The sequence below is a fragment of the Bos grunniens genome, chromosome 11 (assembly GCF_055505025.1).
Source record: "Bos grunniens cultivar Pamir isolate PY7600 chromosome 11, Bosgru_T2T1.0, whole genome shotgun sequence".
NCBI lineage: Eukaryota > Metazoa > Chordata > Mammalia > Artiodactyla > Bovidae > Bos > Bos grunniens.
The window spans coordinates 32,976,064-32,996,350 of NC_141175.1; the positions used below are offsets into that span (position 1 = coordinate 32,976,064).

Here is a 20,287-nt window from a genome sequence, read left to right on the forward strand (position 1 = left end):
CTACCGGGTCCAAACCAGATAGTGAATGATAAACATTTCTGTTAAATACAATGATCTGAAATACTATTAACTCATAAAATGTGTACAATAATCCTCCCAATTTTGAATTCTTTAATAATTTTGAATGAGGCAAACTCTTCTCTCCATTTACCCCCACCCAACTGCCCACACATTCCCTAGCCCCATTTCCTACCTTACTTTTCTCCATAGCACTCAGCAAATTCTAACTCCTAGCCATTTTTGTCTCCACTCCCCATTCCTGAATACAAGTAGCACAGGGCAGGGTTTTTGTGTGTTTTGTTTACTGTTTATACTCTCAGTGGTTGGATCAGTTCCTGGCATGAAGACATTCATTATTTGCTAGAAGAACGAATGAATTCAGTATCAAGAATTATGAGTGACTTCTGTTAGGTTTAACTTTTTAAAGAAGAAAGAGGCTGAGAATAAAAGAAAGTTAAAGCAGAGGGCAAAAAAAGAGGGAAGAGGAGCTTCTTTTCCCCCCATTGAAACCCCTAGAAAGATAAAGTTGGGGTAAAGTCAACCTAATGAGGAAAGCAATAGTAAACATGGATATAAGAGGGAGCTGCAGCACGTACTTTTTCAAGATGGGATGACCACCAGGTTATAAAGACTATAAAACCCAGGTCCCGGAAAGGAGTGGTCAGAAAGCTTTGAGTTATCTGTATCTGTCTCAAACCTGAATGGCATGGCTCTTTCCATCTCAATCATCCAAGTAACTCAGCTTTCAGGAACAGTGGAATCCTAGATTCTGGATGTAGGAACTAGGATGCTGGAAGGAGGAAAAAACTTCATATTCATGGAAGGAAGGGACTTCTCTGGCAGTCCAGTGGTTAGGATGCAACACTTCCATGGCAGGGAGCATGAGTTCAATCCCTGGTCAGGGAACTAAGATCCCACATGCTGCACAGCCAAAAAAAAAATATATATATATACACACACACACACATACATATGGAATGAAGACCAGACACCAGAAGAAAGGAGAAGTGGGGAGGGAAAGTCTTCTAATACAGGTTGTCTAAGCATTTCACTGGAGCTTTAGCAGAGGTAAAGCCGAAAATGCTTCTAGTGAGAAGAAGAGAATAAAGGGAAATTAAATCTCAAGTCTTCTTTATCATTCAGGTTTTCAGGGCTTACCATAAAGTTAGAGAATGAATGCTACACAAGCATTCCTAGTCTGCTTCATTCTCAGCAAACTTCATTAATCTCTAAGTTCTCACTTATATTCACCAAAAAGTATGTCATACTCATTAAAAGGGCTTCCCACGTGACACCAGTGGTAAAGAACCTGCCTGCCAATGCAGAAGACGTAAAGGACACAGGTTAAATCCCTTAGTCAGGAAGAGCCCCTGGAGGAGGGCATGGCAACCCACCCCAGTATTCTTGCCTGGAGAATCCCATGGACAGAGGAGCCTGGTGGGCTACAGTCCATACATAGCATCGCAAAGGCACAGTCCATAGGGTCACAAAGGGTCAGAAACGACTGAGGCAACTTAGCACACACTCACTAAAAGTAAAGTCCTCAAATGTTGCATAATTTGTGAAATTTATTAATTTGACCTACTTAATTCTCATATTTAAGCAATCATTAAGTGTGGAGGAGTGGCAAGGTGGTGAAGAAAGTGTCCAAATACCTATTTTTAAGCAAAAATGAAATGATACAGCAAGTTATCAGTGTCCTCCAAACTGTCCAAGCAAACCCGAATGGGTCCTTATCTATGTGGGCTCTGCAGTTTGACACTGTTCTTGGTCATTCTTTCCCATTATCAACCTCATAGTAGCCAAATACTCCTCACACTGAAAAGTTGAAGTTATTTAAGCATGTGGATTCAAAGACTTTGAAGTAATAAACCAAAGCAGTAGCTTCTTTTCCAGATATAGAACGTTTGCTTCTTTTAGGCTATGCCTCCCACCCTCCCCCAAATTAAGGGGACTAAAAATGCAGATTCTTTGTTGGGAGAAAGGATTGTAGCTAAGTTCTACTCTATTTTCCAGCCTTCTTTTATGGATTGTTTTGATGGTAAGATTAAACATCAAGAGCAAAATTTTCTTTAATAAATAAAAAATAGAAAGACGACTAAGTTCAGTTTTGAAATTTCTCTTTGAAATAAGTTGGAATAATAATATGCAACATTTATTAAGCACTTATACCAAGCAGAAATCACTGTGGTAAGGACTTTATATTACATACAACAGCACTGAGATAGGTACTGTTATTTTCCCCATTTTACATATGAGGAAACAGAAGCTTAGAGAATTAAAATAAGTTGCTCAAAACAGATATAAGCAGGAGGCTTAACTTAAAGGCCTGTACTTTTATCCAGACCAAAATAAATAAAATTTTTATTGAAATACATATACTTTTTCTAAAATGAATATGCACTAGTGAAAAAAATGATCTAGAAAACATAAAACAGTTGCTTAAGTAAAACAAGTTAAAAGTCTGCCATCTGGTATTAGATCTCTAAATGTCTACCATAACCACTGCTGAATAACTTCACAAACAAATCATTCAGTGTCTTCATATAGCTGTGAAATTCATTTTTTAAATTAATCTCTCAGAATATTTGAAAATGAAACATGGTGCCCTCTTAGAGTTATACATTATTTCTTGATGTATTCGCTCAGATGTATTCTTTTCTGCTCAGTTTCCTTCCTCCCTCCCCCACTTCCTCTCTGCCTGTAGGTCATTTAAGACCAGTTCAGTTCCTCCTTCTCAAGAATGCCTATATGCACACTCTACCCAACAGGACTCTTAATTTAGTCGCTGTGCTCTGTAGATAGAGAATGGTAAAAAGTAAAAAACAAACTCAAGTAAAAAATATAGCGTTTCTGATGCAGCTTCATCTATAGGACTATTCTTTTACAGAACTAATCCTAAACACTATTTTTATACTTCACACTTGGAGTCCTGCCTTTAACAATTGGCACACAAAAACGTCTGCCTATTTTTAGCCTTTCTTCATAAATATTAATAGTTATTCCATACATTTTTCCATAAATAAGGTACTGAAAATATTAGAATATAAAAAAAGAAAAACAGGCACACGCACTGTTGTATGGTAATAAAATACCACCATATTTTGAGTAAGGTAATTAGTTTATTCTGAATCATTTTTGGAACTTGCTAATATAAATGCTTTACAAGTAAATATAGTATATAAAAATGCTACTTATTGATGGAATAATATGTATCAAAACTTTCATTCGTTTACTCAACAAATACTGAATGCCCAAATAACCTTTTGTTTTCATTTCTGAACCAAGATGAATGTACCAGATAAGGAACAGGTGTTGAAGTTAGAAGAATCTTGGTTTGAAACCTGGCTTACTAGCTCAGTGACCCAGAGTAACTCAGTTAACCTAAAGAAGCTCTGTTAACCTCCAGGTTAACATTTCCCTTATCTATTTGATGGGTGGGAAAGAACTATTCATAGGGTCTCTGTGAGCCTAAATGATTATATAACACAACACAGAGCCTGGGAGGCAGTAAGTGTTCAATAAATGACAAAAATGGTAAATATATTTTAATACTGAGGAAAGTAGCTGAAGTAGATATCCAATAAATGGTCTTTTTGTCTTACTAGATAGAAATTTCTGAAACTCTGCATTAAAGATACAACAAAGTAAAAATCTTAAGGTTATGTAAGAAAATTTACACTTTAAAAAAGAGATATGGTAAGTCTATAGAGTGAAAAAAATAAAGGAAGAAAGAGATGGGTAAAGAAGGTCTTGAAAGCTGCTGAGTTTGGGTGATGGATGTATTTAAGTTCCTTTTACTATTCAGATTTTGTGAAAATACAAATTTTTTTAAAAACTATAATTCTAATCCCAGCAATTGTAGAATAAATTTTCTCATATTCTGGTGAGATCTGAATTTTAGCCATGAGATATACTGAACTAACAATAGTACCTCCCTGCTCAATAATTCAGTACAGGTCAAGTTTTCTCAAACAATTCTACCTTTTGTTATAAAGGTAAGCAAAAAAAAAATTACATGCATTAAAGTATAAAAAGATGCAAGCGTTCGTGAGGCTCATTACTACTACATTAAATCAGCAGCCATGCACGTTTTTTTCCATGGCATCCCAAAAAAACACAAAATTCTGTTTGTCCTTAAATGAAGCTTTTAGAAACAACTTTCACCTTACCTACTTTTGAAGTAATAAGGAATATATGTCAAGCATATCTCAATAAAGCTGGGGGAAATAAATTACAAGGGAATCGTAGGCACAGCCAAAGAAACCTAGCACATCAAAATTGCTACTATCTTTAAATTTTGAGAGACGTCATTATTAATTTATGTAAGGGTTTTTACGTGATGTTTTTAGATTGTATTTAGGTTTTACCACTGATTAACAACATAGCAAAGAAGTACAGGGAGAGAGGCAATTACTTTTCTTAAGAGGCTTAAGAAGCTTAACCTGGAGTCTATGCTACCTAAATTAAGCTAACTAGGACAACACAAAATTTCAAGGCACACTCGCCTATTTCTGCGTAAGCAAGTAAACCCTAGCAAAAACAAACTAGTGCATTTAGCAAAGCAAACATTTTTGTGTTAAGTTTAATTCCTATCACAAAGTATTCTATCAAAAATATTCCTAATAAATACAAGTCTCAAGTGAAGCATACTTGCCATCAGCAATCACTCGACTATAACGCACAGGATGAATAAATCCAAATACATCATCTTTTTATAAAATGCACAGCCATCTGCATTTCAGCCTCGGTTTACCCATTCACCATACACATGCAGGCGTCTTCAAAAAGAATTATAAAAGCAATCAACTTTTACTCTGGTCCAAGAGATTACAGCTCTCCGTGCTTCCTGTATACCCTGGAAGTCAATAACGCTGAACTCAAATTGTAACATTTCCCAACTTTGGTTTAATGAGAGCGGCGGACTCAGAGCATCCGCCCACTGGCCTCTCGTGACTCGGGCTACTTTGACGCACTGGGATGCGGCTCACCTGACATTCCGCACCAACCATTGCCAAGGAGGAAAACCAACTCTGTGAAAATAAAATGGGGCCCCGAGGAAGCGGGCGGGTGCCCCTCAGGGCTGGTTCGCTTCTGCCCGCACCCCGAAAGCGAGGGGGCCAGCCGCCGCGTCCGCACCTGCCAGAAGAGGCCGCGGCTAGGGGTCCAGGGTTTGGCCGCGGGGAAGAGGCAGCCCGGCCCCGGCTCCTGGCCGTCCGCCCTGGCCGCGCCGCGGGGGCAGGAACCCGGGGCCGGAGGTTTCCGCCCGGCGCCGCCAAGACTGCCAGGGGCCTAGTTCGGGGGCCTCCCGGGTTCTCGAGGGCCCGTCCGCGTCGTGCGGGGCGCGCAGCCGCCTCCCGGCCCGGCCCGCAAGCCTCCCCGCGGCGGACGCCGCAGCGCCCGCACCTGCCCCGCGCCCTGCCGCAGCCCGAGCAGCGGCTTCACCCACCTGGCGCGCCCGCCGCGCCTCCCGCACGTCACAGCGCGACCCCGCGCCCCTCGGCACCAGCGGCGCGGACGCGGGCGGATGCCGGGAGACCTGCTCGGCAGCCGCCGCTGCGCGCCTGCTTCGTCGTCAGGCCGCCGACAGCGAACCTGTTGCGCAGCCTGTCACGGCCGCTCGGGCTCCGCGGCGCCGCCTCAGCCCCACAACATGGCGGCCGCGGCCTCCGCAGGAAGCCGGGGGGCGGGGAGGGAGGCGACGGGCCGGGCAGTTGACGGCCCGCCCGCTCGCTGGCGGGCACTGACTCGTACTCCCTTGGGAACCCGAAATTGGCCCGGGTGCGGCTCCTCACCCTCGAAGTCCCGAGGCCGCGGACCCCGCGGGCCTGGTCCACATGCTCGTCTCTTCCCTCGGGGAGGCCCTGAAGCCCTGGACCCGCAGCCCTTCCTGGAGGGGTGCCGACCCACCTGGCTCCTCCTCCCCGAGGTGACATGCTGGGGTTGGGTGATGCGTTTCCTGCCACCGCAGACCCCAAGGTTTCGGAAGAGGGCCAAGGGGTGTCCAGCACGTCCCTGATGCAGCCGCCCCACCCCACCCCAAGTCCCTGTGGGGTTCTCTCTGGAGCCTTCTCACCTGGGAGCTCAATTCCCCTGGAATGGGGACGGGGCGGGCATAGGTTATTCCCACCTTTGTTCATGGGTTTGTTACCGGCCTTTCCTTCAAATACCCAAGAAGGACTCACTTTCATCGTACCTAACAGTCGTCCATTCAGCGTCCCTCACCCTCCTCTATAACAAACAAAAAAGGACAAGAAAGGAGCCTTCCAGCCCTCATCCACACGCAGAGCAGCTACCTCGAATACTCTGGCCAAGCAGTAAGACAGTCATCTCTCCGTGAATTCCACGACCTGCGGCTCTCCGCCGGATGCTGAACTTTCTTCCCCACCTGAGAGCCGTCTGACAGGTGAAGCTCAAATTCAGCATCTGTTTTTTCTCCCCTTTCAGCTCCTAGTCTCTTCACAAAAGACTAAATAACTCAAGTCACCACCATTTATGGGGGGCTTGCCCTTGACACAGCACTCCCTCAAGAGAAAGGCTTTTCGTTATTTGAGGTTAGAGGTGGCGTTGGTGGTTTCTATGGGCATAACAAAGTGGGGGTGCAAGACCCAAGATTTTTGGTGGCTTTACACGTAGGATAGACCCATGTACAAAACTCATACACCATGACTTGTTGGAAAAGGAGAAATCTGTGCAGAGCAAAAGATCCCATGGCTTCCTTTCATTGTTACACGTTGGGGCATGTGAATGTAGCCAGCGGACTTAAGAGGCGTGACTCCGGAGACCAGGCCTATCTGAACTAAACAGGCAACTCCTGTGAGGAACTTAGCAAACATCAGTAATGATAAACAGGCTTTTCCCGCTCTCATATTCGATGTTTTTCCTAACTCTTAGATTTGGACCTGACTTAGACTTGATAGACAGGTCCTGAGTCAGTGACACAGAAAAACCTGACTTCCTTGTGTTAGCCTAGGAAGTCATTTATCTGCTAGAGACCAGTCAGTCTATCCTGTATCTGCTAGGGACCAATCAGTCTGCAAACAAACCACCCAAGCTACAGACAGCACTCTTGAGCACATGGTCTTATTCCCATGACAGACATCGCCAATTATTTATGATCCCTTTTGGAGTCTGTGCTTCAGTCCAAGCCTCTGAATCCTTCTCAACGAAATTCTCCAAAGGGTTGGTCTGTAAGGTGAAACCTATTTTTATTCCCAATAGGCCAATTGATAGCCAGTCTCCATTTCCCTCCCATTGTCTGATCAATGTCATTTGTGTTTCTGGGTTCTGGACCTGATACCATTCACCCTGAGTCCTCTTTCTTTCTAAAGGAGGAGGCCAAATCCTTGGTAGGACAAAAATGAACCTTATAGAAAGGAATAGTTATAAAGAAATTTAAGGAAAAAATTTAAGTCTTCCTAAAATAGACCAAAAAGCTAAGAACCTCAGATGGAAATTGAGGTCCTGAATACAACTGGAAGCCTATAGTACCCCAAACACTAAAACAATTATATCCCAGGGTTCCATTCAGAGCTCTGAGGCTAGTGTGTCCATCCTATCCTACTCTTTCAGCATTGATGATTCATATGGGTGATAGCACCACAATCCCAGTTCTTTGACTTCCTCTTCTCATCACAGGGTGCGCCTTGAAACTGGATCTGTAATTTCTCCCCTTAATATTTCCCAAATCCTACCACCTCTTTTTCACTTCCTGTGCCAACTGGAAATCAGATACCTGGAGGAACTAAGTACTATCTAAAGACGTATAGACATACCTGTCAAGCCTTAAGAAGATTAGGAATTATTGTAGGGTGAGAAGGTTGAGAAATTAGGTAGTGGACTAAGTATGTTACATTTCTCTTCCCCAAGTTCTGCCACAGATTAGGACAGAGTGAAGGCCTGTTCCTGGTAACTTCGCTTTTACCGTGAGAGCATTTAATCTCAATGTTTTCCTTCCCTGCAGTGATTCTCCCTCCCAACCATATATATTCCATATTCTAGCAATCTCCGTTTCTGTTGGTTTTCAAAGATTTTTGTCCCTCACCACATTACTACCCAGTCAACCCACATAACAAATTCTTAGTAATGGGAAGAGGCTCAAATAGAGAGCAGAAGCAATTCCAGACTCTAAGCATCCCATAAGATAAATACAGAGTAGGAAGGCTATGAGCTAATATGTAATACCTCTGCAAGTAATAAATCTCCCAAGACAGTACTATAAGCAATTTATAAAGAAATTAAGAGAAAAGGAACAAAAAATAGGTTTTTTAAAAATTTATTCAGATGCTTAGCATTTTTGGTGTGCTTCATTCTTCCCCGTTGAATGAAGGTTTCCATCTTATAGTTCCCTTCAACTTGAAGAGCTTCTTTTAGTGTTTCTACTAGTGCAGATCTGTTGGCTACAAATCTTTTTAGTTGTACTTTATCTGAAAATAATTGTTATTTTTCTTTCATAATTGAATAACATATCCCCTGAATATAGAGTTCTGGATTGACAGGATGGTTTTTTTAGTTTCAGCATTTTAATGGTGTTTTTCCATTCTCTCTGGCCTCCATGGTTTCAGATGAAAGTTGGCTGTTGATTGGATCATTTTCCCTCTGTGTAATATGTTATTTTCTCTTGCTGCTTTTGAGAGTTGCTGTTAGGCTTTGGCTTTCAGTAATTTGACTCTGGTGTACATCAGTGTGAACCTTTTTTGTGTTTATTCTGCTTAGTGTTCATTTATAATCTTGTATCTACAAATTTCTGTCTTTCATCAAATTAAGCAAAGTCTTAGCCGTTATTTTTTAAAACACTTTTTTTCTGCCCCATTCTCTCTCATCTCCTTCTGTCATTCCAACTACATGTATATCTGAGTATTTGATACCACCTGGGTTTCATAGTTGATGTGTTGTAGCAGTGGAACACTATTCCACCACTGAACACCAGAAAACCCTGGCTCTCCCCTCCTGATCTAGGGCATCTGGAGATAGGAGTGAGTAGCATGATTTTACGGAGAAAACAGTGGCACCCCACTCCAGTACTCTTGCCTGGAAAATCCCATGGACGGAGGAGCCTGGTAGGCTGCAGTCCATGGGGTTGCTAAGAGTCAGACACGACTGAGCAACTTCACTTTAACTTTTCACTTTCATGCATTGGAGAAGGAAATGGCAACCCACTCCAGTGTTCTTGCCTGGAGAATCCCAGGGACGGGAGAGCCTGGTGGGCTGCTGTCTGTGGGGTCGCACAGAGTCGGACACGACTGAAGTGACTTAGCAGCAGCAGCATGATTTTAAAGCTGTGCCCCCTTTACCTTCTGTCTTTGGTAGGAGTTAATCTGCCTCTACTGTTAGCAACTGTGCTTTCCAGCTAGGGTGTCTCTTCCATTCTCCTATAGAAAATAACACAACCTCTCAATCTTTTCATGCCACTCCTAAACACACACACACACACACACATTTATATATTGCCACCTTGATTCTGTCCCTTCTGAGAAATAGATAGAAAGTAAGGTTTGTCCCTTTTTAAGTTCCTTAAAACTCACATGAAAGTATGGATGTGCTGAAAGTGATCCTTTGTGCATAAAGAACTAAAATCAAAGTTAATCTGGGAAACCAAGCTGAAGCTGCCCTAGTTTCTGAATATAAAAACAGATGAAAAGCAGGCAGGAATAGGGGAGGTCAGGGTCCAAGAAAAGGCCTTGGACTTCGTTTGACACAGGTGTACTTCATTTTATCACGCTTCATTTTACTGTGCTTTGGCTTCCCAGGTGGTAAAGAATCTGCCAATGTAGGAAACATAGGAGATGCAGGTTCAGTCCCTGGGATGGGAAGATCCCCTGGAAGAGGAAATGGCAACCCACTCCAGTATTCTTGCTGGAATAATCCCATGGACAGAGGAGCCTGGTGAGCTACAGTCCATGGGGCACAAAGAATCAGACAGGACGGAAGCAACTGAGCATGCAGGCATGTATTATAGTGCTTCACAAATACTGCATTTTTACAAACTGAAGATTTGTGACAACCCTGCATATCAAACAAGTCTGTTGGTGCTGTTTTTCAACAGTATTTGCTCACTTCATGTCTCTGTGTCACAATTTAGTCCTTCTCACAATATTTCAAATATTTCAATATTATTCCTTCTCACAGTATTTCAAACTGTTTGATCATTATTTATCATCGTGATCTCTGTTCAGTGATCTCTGATGTTACTTTGACTTGCTAAAGACTCGGATGATGGTTAGGGTTTTCAACAATACAGTATTTTTAGTTAAGATAGGTATATTTTTAAGGTGTAATGCTGTTGACTTTATAGATGTCAGTGTGGTGTAAACACAACTTTTATATGAATTAGGAAGCCAAAAAATTCACTTTATTGAGATATTTGCTTTATTGTGGTGGTCTGGAACTGAACCCACAAAATCTCCAAGGTATACTTATGTTTGCTGATTCATTAATCTGATATTTGTGTTCCTTTGGTTAATAGTTATTAAGAACCTATTACGTTTCAGCTCCTGAAAGCAAGAAGTTAGCAAGGAAGTAGCACTAGTGGAGAGCAGTTGAGACTCAATTTAGAGGAATGGTCAATGAGACAAACTAGTTCCTTCCCTCTTATCTTAGCTTCTTGACCTCCCACACCCTAATCTGGAGCCCTGGAGCAGATGAGAACCAGAGAAGTAGTAGAAATAGGAGTGCTTTTAGGGGAAAGAGGAGGGAAGTTCCCTAGTATGAAGGAAGGAATGTTCTCATTCTTGGGCCACTTCTGCTCTACAAAACCTGACTCTGGCATAATGCCTGATGGTACCGGAAAGGCAGTACCAGGCAAACTAGAAGGGGAAGTTAACCCAGACTTGGCCCTGGGCCAGCACTGCAGGGTGGAGCCAAAGGCCAGACTGGGGTGAGGCCTTGGAAGCCCTGGACAGGACGTGTCCATTCATGACCAGAGCACCAGGGGCTTCCAGTTTGGCAGGTATAGCTCAGCAGAAGGGAATCTAGCCTGTGTTCAAGAGTCAGACATGCTTCCTGTCTGGCAGATTTGCCCAGCTGTCTGTTTAGTTCATTGTTGCTATCTCCAGCACAAACCTGGAATGATACCAGTTTCCTTCATGTAATAACCTGACTAATATTTATGTGGCATTTTGCACTTGACAGAGTAATTTTATTTCATTTAATACTTAACAACAATCCTAGGAAGTAGGGTAAAGTTCTGTTTGTGATTATGTAACCTTGGTTGGTATGACTAAAAAGGGGTAAAGTCAGGCATAAGCCTTTTGTTGGGAATTTTCCCATGCAGATTTGTGATTTTCTTTCCCCTTTTAAATAGAGAAACACAGGCCACATTATTCTGGGTTCAAGAAAGCAACAGTGTTTTAATTTAAAATATACAATGGATCAGATCACTTTGTACTACTTGGCCCAGACTGGTGGGACAAGCATTTTTATTTCTAGTATTGCCATTTTCTTCTCCCTAAATAAGGCATCTTGAGCCTGTGAAATAAAAGAAAGATAACTGCCCCTATCTTGGCCTTATGCCCACTCAGCAGAGAGAGATGAGATGGGGTAACCATCCTTGCTCTGGAGTCAAGAACTGTAGGAAGATAGACCCTACGCCAATAGGAAGCTACTGTTTGCTTGTTTGGGTGATATACTTGATTCCTTCTGGTATATTTTTTTTATTTCAGTTATTGTTCATCTGTTTGTTCTTTAGTTCTTCTAGGTCTTTGTTAAACATTTCTTGTTGTTTTCTCCATCTATGCTTCCATTCATTTTGGACATCTTGGATCATCTTTACTATCATTACTGTGAATTCTTTTAAAGGTAGATTGCCTGTCTTCACTTAGTTGTTCTTCTGAGGTTTTGTCTTGTTCTTTCATCTGGGACATATTTCTCTGCCATCTCATTTTGTCTTTCTGTGATTGTGGTTGTAGCCTGGTGGATGAGGCTATCTAAGAGACTTGCATGCAGACTTCACGCTTTCACTCCTATGGGAGAACTTCTGCAGTATACTTTCCAGTTTGTGGGTCGCCCACCCACCCTGTATGGGATTTGATTTTATTGCACTTGCGTCCCTCCTATCATCTCATTGTGGCTTCTTCTTTGTCTTTGGATGTAGGGTATTTTATTAGAAGGTTCCAGTATTTTTTTGTCAATGGGTGTTCAGCAGTTGTGATTCTGGTGTTTCGGTAAGAAGAGATGAGCTCATGTCCTTCTACTCTGCCATCTTGCCTGTGACCCTGAGTGATATACTTGAAATTTTCCCTATCTTGATTTCATTCAAGAACAAAATGAACATTTAAAAATTAGAGCAATGAAATCACTGCTAAAAATGAGGGCAGCAACCTGAAGTCAGTTGCCATTCTCATCCACCCTTTCCGGAGCATTTTCTGCCTTGGGCCTCAGATGGAGGTTAGGTACTGTTGCCATTTACCATTTCTGATTTTTTTTTCCTTTTGTGTTGTACTTATCCAATAAATAGACCTTTCCCCCCTTTTCTAGTATCTAGTGTTAAAGTACTTATTTCAGTAGACACATGTAGGAGCACAAGAAAGAATAAAAATAGACTGCTTGCAAATTAAGCTCAGAAGCCATTCTTCAACAGGTAGATGTTTTTGGCTTTTTTTATAAGTGAAAAATATGAGTGTCTTGAACAAAGCCATTCAGCCATAAGTGCTGAGAATGGCTGGTATCCAGTTCTCTTAATATTTAACAGTTACTGACACCATTGTTTGCTCAGCATGCCAGGCACTCATGTAGTTTCCAATCCTTAAGATAACAATGCATGGCAGGTATTATAAACCTCATTTCACAGGCAAAGAAATGGAAGTTCAGAAGAATTGGATCATTTCTCCACAGTCACATATTTAGGAAGTGGAAGAGCTAGAATTTGACTCCTGATTTTTTTGACTCTGCAGTCCGTGCTCTTTCTACTCTACGAGGCTTCCTCTCACTCTATTACAGCATTTAATAATTTCTCTGTTTTCATATTAAATGTGTATAAAGAACTTCCAAAATAATTTATCTTGGAAGAACAATTACCCAAAACATGAAGATGCAAATAGTAGGTCAAGTTCCCTTTATAGTCAGATACACTGTGTGATGTTCCCGGAGCTTGGGATGCCTGCCTCTGCAGCCAGGATCTCAGGTTGCAGTGCAATTCCTCTTTGTGTTGGCCACAGATTTCCAGGCTGGAACTTACATGGTCATATTTCTTGGATTCCTTTAAGAGTCTATCATGTACATAACATAACTCTTCATGAAAGAGAATCCACCCAGTCATTTGAAGAGGAGAGGCAGCAGTGGCCTTAAGATGTACACTCTGTCTGGCCAATGTGAGCCATAAGGAGTAATTAAATAAACATCTCACCATTCATGACCACCCACACTGACCAAGGTGGTTTAGTAAGGGTAGATTACTCAAAACACCTGCTGCTGCTTCTGCTGCTGCTAAGTCACTTCAGTCAAGTCTGACTCTGTGCGACCCCATAGACGGCAGCCCACCAGGCTCCCCCATCCCTGGGATTCTCCAGGCAAGAACACTGGAGTGGGGTGCCATTTCCTTCTCCAATGCATGAAAGTGAAAATTGAAAGTGAAATTGCTCAGTCGTGTCTGACTCAAAACACCTAGAAAAGCTTTATTACATTCCAAATAGGCAATTTAAGGAAAATAAAATCTTCTCAATGCTGTGTCTGGTTTTCAGTTCTGTGAAATGTTCTTATCTGATTACAGACCATTTCTGTTCTTCTTTATTGAGGTATAATTTTCAGGCGTTAAAAGTATGCACATCATAAATTTGCCAGCTCCCAGATTTTATATAAGTAAAATCACATAGTATGTACCCATCTGTACCTGGTTTCTTTTGTTCAATGTTGTAGACACTCCATTTTGAAGCAACAGAATTTTTATCATACTTTGAAATAGTCTGCCTAGATTTACTCATTTGTGGGAAGTGGAATTTAAAAAGATTTCAGACTGTCATTTTTTAAAATCTATTTATTTTCCTGTATTGGGTCTTGGTTGCCATTAAGTCTTAACCCTCTGTGTATGTCTCTCTAACTCTCTCTGTTCTTTTTCCTAAAATTCTATTTTTTCTTCAGAAAAAGGGAGTTCTTATTTTATTTTATTACTCAAATAACATTGTATCAGTAGATTTAGAATTATATCTAGAATCCAAATAATACAATTGCACCATTCTAACAAATTAAACTTTCATTTTACTTTTAGGACTTGTGTATATGGATATATATTTATTATTTGACTGTCACAGTGTAATTTAGTAAGGTCATAGTGTAATAAAATTTTATTTTTAACTTTTTTTCACTTAATGTATATCATAGCTATTTTTCCATGTATATTTTCCTAGTGTATTTTATTGTATTTCTTGTATTTCCACGTATTTTCCATATTTCTTAAAAAACTGCATACTGTCTATTGATGAAGTACTGTAATTTGCATGATTCTCCTGTTATTTGCTGATTTTAGTTTTTTATTATAAATAACATTTAATTTCTAAACACTGAAACATATATAAAAATATTTCACAGTAAACATTTTCATAGATACCATTTTTCCTTCTTTTGATGGCCATCCTCAGAATCAATTTTTAGAACTTTACTTCAGCAAAATAATTTCTGATAGTTTCCATAAAATGTATTTTAGTCTGCCAGAAGTGTAGGAATATACCAGTTTCACTATATCCTCCTCAAAGCTATATTTCATCAACTTTTAAATTACTAGACAGAGTAATTTTTCAACTTGTTTCTCTTAGATCAGTCCTAATGATCAACATTGTTATTACTTTTTTATTAATAAGGTTAATTTTTTCTCCTATGAACTATTCATATTCTCTATCCTGTGGCCATCATGGTCAACAAAAGAGTCTGAAATGCAGTACTTGGATGCAATCTCAAAAACAACAGAATGATCTCTGTTCATTTCCAAGGCAAACCATTCAATATCACAGTAATCCAAGTCCATGCCCCAACCAGTAATGCTGAAGAAGCTGAAGTTGAACGGTTCTATGAAGACCTACAAGACCTTTTAGAACTAACACCCCAAAAAGATGTCCTTTTCATTATAGGGGACTGGAATGCAAAAGTAGGAAATCAAGAAACACCTGGAGTCAAACAGGCAAATTTGGCCTTGGAATACGGAATGAAGCAGGGCAAAGACTAATAGAGTTTGACCAAGAAAATGCACTGGTCATAACAAACACCCTCTTTCAACAACACAAGAGAAGACTCTATACATGGACATCGCCAGATGGTGAACACTGAAATCAGATTGATTATATTCTTTGCAGCCAAAGATAGAGAAGCTCTATACAGTCAGCAAAAACAAGACCAGGAGCTGACTGTGGCTCAGACCATGAACTCCTTATTGCCAAATTCAGACTTAAATTGAAGAAAGTAGGGAAAACCACTAGACCATTCAGGTATGACCTAAATCAAATCCCTTATGATTACACAGTGGAAGTGAGAAATAGATTTAAGGGCCTAGATCTGATAGATAGAGTGCCTGATGAACTATGGAATGAGGTTCGTGACATTGTACAGGAGACAGGGATCAAGACCATTCCCATAGAAAAGAAATGCAAAAAAGCAAAATGGCTGTCTGGGGAGGCCTTACAAATAGCTGTGAAAAGAGAAGCGAAAAGCAAAGGAGAAAAGGAAAGATATAAACATCTGAATGCAGAGTTCCAAAGAATGGCAAGAAGAGATAAGAAAGCCTTCTTCAGCGATCAATGCAAAGAAATAGAGGAAAACAACAGAATGGGAAAGACTAGGGATCTCTTCAAGAAAATCAGAGATACCAAAGGAACATTTCATGCAAAGATGAGCTCGATAAAGGACAGAAATGGTATGGACCTAACAGAAGCAGAAGATATTAAGAAGAGGTGGCAAGAATATACAGAAGAACTGTACAAAAAAGATCTTCACGAAACCAGATAATCACGATGGTGTGATCACTGGCCTAGAGCCAGACATCCTGGAATGTGAAGTCAAGTGGGCCTTAGAAAGCCTCACTACGAACAAAGCTAGTGGAGGTGGTGGAATTCCAGTTGAGCTATTCCAAATCCTGAAAGATGATGCTGTGAAAGTGCTGCACTCAATATGCCAGCAAATTTGGAAAACTCAGCACTGGCCACAGGACTGAAAAAGGTCAGTTTTCATTCTAATCCCAAAGAAAGGCAATGCCAAAGAATGCTCAAACTACCGCACAATTGCACTCATCTCACACGCTAGTAAAGTAATGCTCAAAATTCTCCAAGCCAGGCTTCAGCAATATGTGAACCGTGAACTTCCTGATGTTCAAGCTGGTTTTAGAAAAGGCAGAGGAACAAGACATCAAATTGCCAACATCTGCTGGACCATGGAAAAAGCAAGAGAGTTCCAGAAAAACATCTATTTCTGCTTTATTGACTATGCCAAAGCCTTTGACTGTGTGGATCACAATAAACTGTGGAAAATTCTTCAAGAGATGAGAATACCAGAGCACCTGACCTGCCTCTTGAGAAATTTGTATGCAGGTCATGAAGCAACAGTTAGAAGTGGACATGGAAAAACAGACTGGTTCCAAATAGGAAAAGGAGTTCGGCAAGGCTGTATATTGTCACCGTGTTTATTTAAAAATTATGCAGAGTACATCATGAGAAACGCTGGACTGGGAAAAACACAAGTTGGAATCGAGATTGCCGGGAGAAATATCAATAACCTCAGATATGCAGATGACACCACCCTTATGGCAGAAAGTGAAGAGGAACTAAAAAGCCTCTTGATGAAAGTGAAAGTGGAGAGTGAAAAAGTTGGCTTAAAGCTCAACATTCAGAAAACAAAGATCATGGCATCCGGTCCCATCGCTTCATGGGAAATAGATGGGGAAACAGTGGAAACAGTGTCAGACTTTATTTTTCTGGGCTCCAAAATCACTACAGATGGTGATTGCAGCCATGAAATTAAAAGATGCTTACTCCTTGGAAGAAAAGTTATGACCCACCTAGATAGCATATTCAAAAGCAGAGACGTTACTTTGCCAACAAAGGTTCGTCTAGTCAAGGCTATGGTTTTTCCTGTGGTCATGTATGGATGTGAGAGTTGGACTGTGAAGAAGGCTGAGCACCGAAGAATGGATGCTTTTGAACTGTGGTGTTGGAGAATACTCTTGAGAGTCCCTTGGACTGCAAGGAGATCCAACCAGTCCATTCTGAAGGAGATCAGTCCTGGGATTTCTTTGGAAGGAATGATGCTAAAGCTGAAACTCCAGTACTTTGGCCACCTCATGTGAAGAGTTGACTCATTGGAAAAGACTCTGATGCTGGGAGGGATTGGGGGCAGGAGGAGAAGGGGACGACAGAGGATGAGATGGCTGGATGGCATCACTGACTCGATGGACGTGAGTCTGGGTGAACTCCAGGAGTTGGTGATGGACAGGGAGGCCTGGCGTGCTTCGATTCAAGGGGTTGCAAAGAGTCGGACTGAGCAACTGATCTGATCTGATCCATTTATAATTATGGTATTCCCATTTTACCAATTCATATGAATTTTTAATATAATATATACAAAAGGATTGTTTTAAAATCATCTTTTGGTCATTATCTCATTGGACATATTATTTGATTCTCTACTTACCAGATAACATGGATTGACTCTTATTTTTCAACATTCATTTGCTTATCTAGAAATATTTACTGTGCCTTTTATATGCCAAGACTGTGCTAAGCAAAGAGAATATAGCAGTAAACAAGATAACATGGTTCTTGCCCATATTAGATGTTCAATAAATGTCACTGGATGCTGAAAAAAGTGTTATGACAGAAGATAATGTCATCTACATTTCTAATTATTGTTGAATAGTTCTCAGGAGTCCTTGAAGAGGTTTCTAAGATTCTCCTACCTGATTAGAATAGTCAGATGGCCCTTTTCCAAGTTCTATTTAAAATTTTTTTTCTAAGGTATATGTACTATATTTTATTTTTTACTATGGTATATTTTTTGCTTGAACACAAACTATTGGTGGTATCCTAGGAGACAGTGATACTATCTCCTAGGATAAAGTGAAAGTGAAAGTCACTGAGTCGAGTCCGACTCTTTGTGACCCCTTGGACTATACAGTCCATGGAATTCTCCAGGCCAGAATACTGGAGTGGGTAGCCTTTCCCTTCTCCAGGAGATCTTCCCAACCCAGGGATCGAACCCAGGTCTCCCACATTGCAGGCGGATTCTTTACCAGCTGAGCCACCAGGGAATCCCAGGAGAGGCCTAGTTTGTTTTGATTGTATAATACTCTATGCAGTAGCTCTCTTAAACATAATAAAAACCTTCATTTTTACAAATTTAAATTCAGTATTTTCAAGGCTTTTGATATATTGAAAATAATGTTATACTGGGCAAGGCTATTTATCAAATTCTTAGAGAAAACTCCTTTGATGAAGTCTGCTGAATGAAGCTTTTTTTACCCATATGTTCACCATGGTGAGAGTTTTTTTCACGTGTTTCAAAAGGATTTAGCCCCTAGGCAAATGTTTTTCTTAAGTCTTTGTAAAGGAAACATAAAACTCTCAGTTCCATGTCAGAGTGACCAGGTTGAGTTAAGATGTTAGATTGGAAATAACAGCAGTCAACTGAAGGGGCTTAAAACAAAAAGTAGTATTCTATATAAGGTTATATATAGAAAGTGAAAGTGAAGTTGCTCAGTGGTATCCAACTCTTTGTGACTCCATAGACTGTAGCCTACCAGGCTCCTCCGTCCATGGGATTTTCCAGGCAAGAGTACTGGAGTGGGTTGCCATTTCTTTCTCCAGGGGGTCTTCCCGACCTAGGGATCGAACCCAGGTCTCCCGCATTGTAGGCAGACACTTTACCGTCTGAGCCACCAGGGAAGCCTGTTATATATAGAATACTACCTTTTTCAGAAGACAGGGTGGTCAGATGGCATCACTGACCCAATAGACATGAGTTTAAGCAAGGTCTGGGAGACGGTGAAGGACAGGGTAGCCTGGTGTGCTGCAGTCCATGGGATCGCAAAGAGTCGGTCACAACTGAGTGACTGAACAACACAATATAAGGTTATAGGAGGGTATGGTGTTAAATACTCAATAGACACCCTCTCTCTCTCATCTCTGCCCTTGTGCTTCATTTTCTGTCTGTAGACTGACTTCCCATCCTTCTCCAGTTCTCCTCACAGGTGAAGATGCCCTCACCCCATCCCCATTGGACCCAACCTCCATGTTTTAGGTCTAGTCATCTAAAGAAAAGTTGAATCCCTTAGATCTAATTCCAGATTTCTTGGGATGAGATTCTGATTGGTCTAGTTTGGGTCATGTGTCTGCTCCTGGCCCAATCAACTGTGGTCAAGTTCAGTTCAATTCAGTTGCTCAGTCGTGTCTGATTCTTTACGACCCCATGAATCACAGCACGCCAGGCCTCCCTGTCCATCACCAACTCCTGGAGTTCACTCAGACTCATGTCCATCGAGTCAGTGATGCCATCCAACCATCTCATCCTTTGTCCTCCCCTTCTCCTCCTGCCCCCAATCCCTCCCAGCATCAGAGTCTTTTCCAATGAGTCAACTCTTCGCATGAGGTGGCCAAAGTACTGGAGTTTCAGCTTTAGCATCATTCCTTCCAAAGAAATCCCAGGACTGATCTCCTTCAGAATGGACTGGTTGGATCTCCTTGCAGTCCAAGGGACTCTCAAGAGTCTTCTCCAACACCATAGTTCAAAAGCATCAATTCTTCGGTGCTCAGCTTTCTTCACAGTCCAACTCTCACATCCATACATGACCACAGGAAAAACCATAGCCTTGACTATGGTTTTGTTGGACCTTTGTTGGCAAAATAATGTCTCTGCTTTTGAATATGCTATCTAGGTGGGTCATAACTTTTCTTCCGAGGAGCAAGCGTCTTTTAATTTCATGGCTGCAATCACCATCTGCAGTGATTTTGGAGCCCCCAAAAATAAAGTCTGACATTGTTTCCACTGTTTCCCCATCTATTTCCCGTGAAGTGATTGGACCAGATGCCATGATCTTCGTTTTCTGAATGTTGAGTTTTAAGCCAACTTTTTCACTCTCCTCTTTCACCTTCATCAAGAGGCTTTTTAGTTCCTCTTCACTTTCTGCCAGAAGGGTGGTGTCATCTGCATATCTGAGGTTATTGGTATTTCTCTCCGCAATCTTGATTCCAGCTTGTGCTTCTTCCAGCCCAGCGTTTCTCATGATGTACTCTGCATATAAGTTAAATAAGCAGGGTGACAATACACAGCCTTGACGTACTCCTTTTCCTATTTGGAACCAGTCTGTTGTTCCATGTCC

At 41.3% G+C, this 20,287-nt stretch overlaps 2 protein-coding genes across 25 annotated transcripts in view; one reads left to right on the forward strand and one right to left on the reverse strand.

Moving 5' to 3' along the window:
- ITSN2 (intersectin 2) overlaps nucleotides 1-6,436 on the reverse strand; it is a 126,442-nt gene extending 120,006 nt beyond the window's left edge. For 5 of the 23 annotated variants that reach the window (XR_015136523.1, XM_086325750.1, XM_086325774.1 and 2 more), the window contains exon 1: nucleotides 5,450-5,650. The gene's annotated coding sequence lies outside the window, so the exon portion shown is untranslated. The other 18 variants (XM_086325753.1, XM_086325769.1, XM_086325771.1 and 15 more) reach the window with 13 other exon arrangements.
- The window catches only part of LOC147362831 (uncharacterized), a 41,843-nt gene continuing 26,602 nt past the window's right edge, over nucleotides 5,047-20,287 (forward strand). Inside the window, exons 1-2 of one of the 2 annotated variants that reach the window (XM_086325809.1) lie at nucleotides 5,047-6,406; nucleotides 9,750-10,130. In XM_086325809.1, coding sequence (XP_086181935.1) covers nucleotides 5,047-5,718 — 672 coding nt within the window. In that variant the 3' untranslated portion in view covers nucleotides 5,719-6,406; nucleotides 9,750-10,130. Of the gene's footprint in view, nucleotides 6,407-9,749; nucleotides 10,131-20,287 lie in introns of those variants that run through there. The other variant, XM_086325808.1, reaches the window with a different exon arrangement.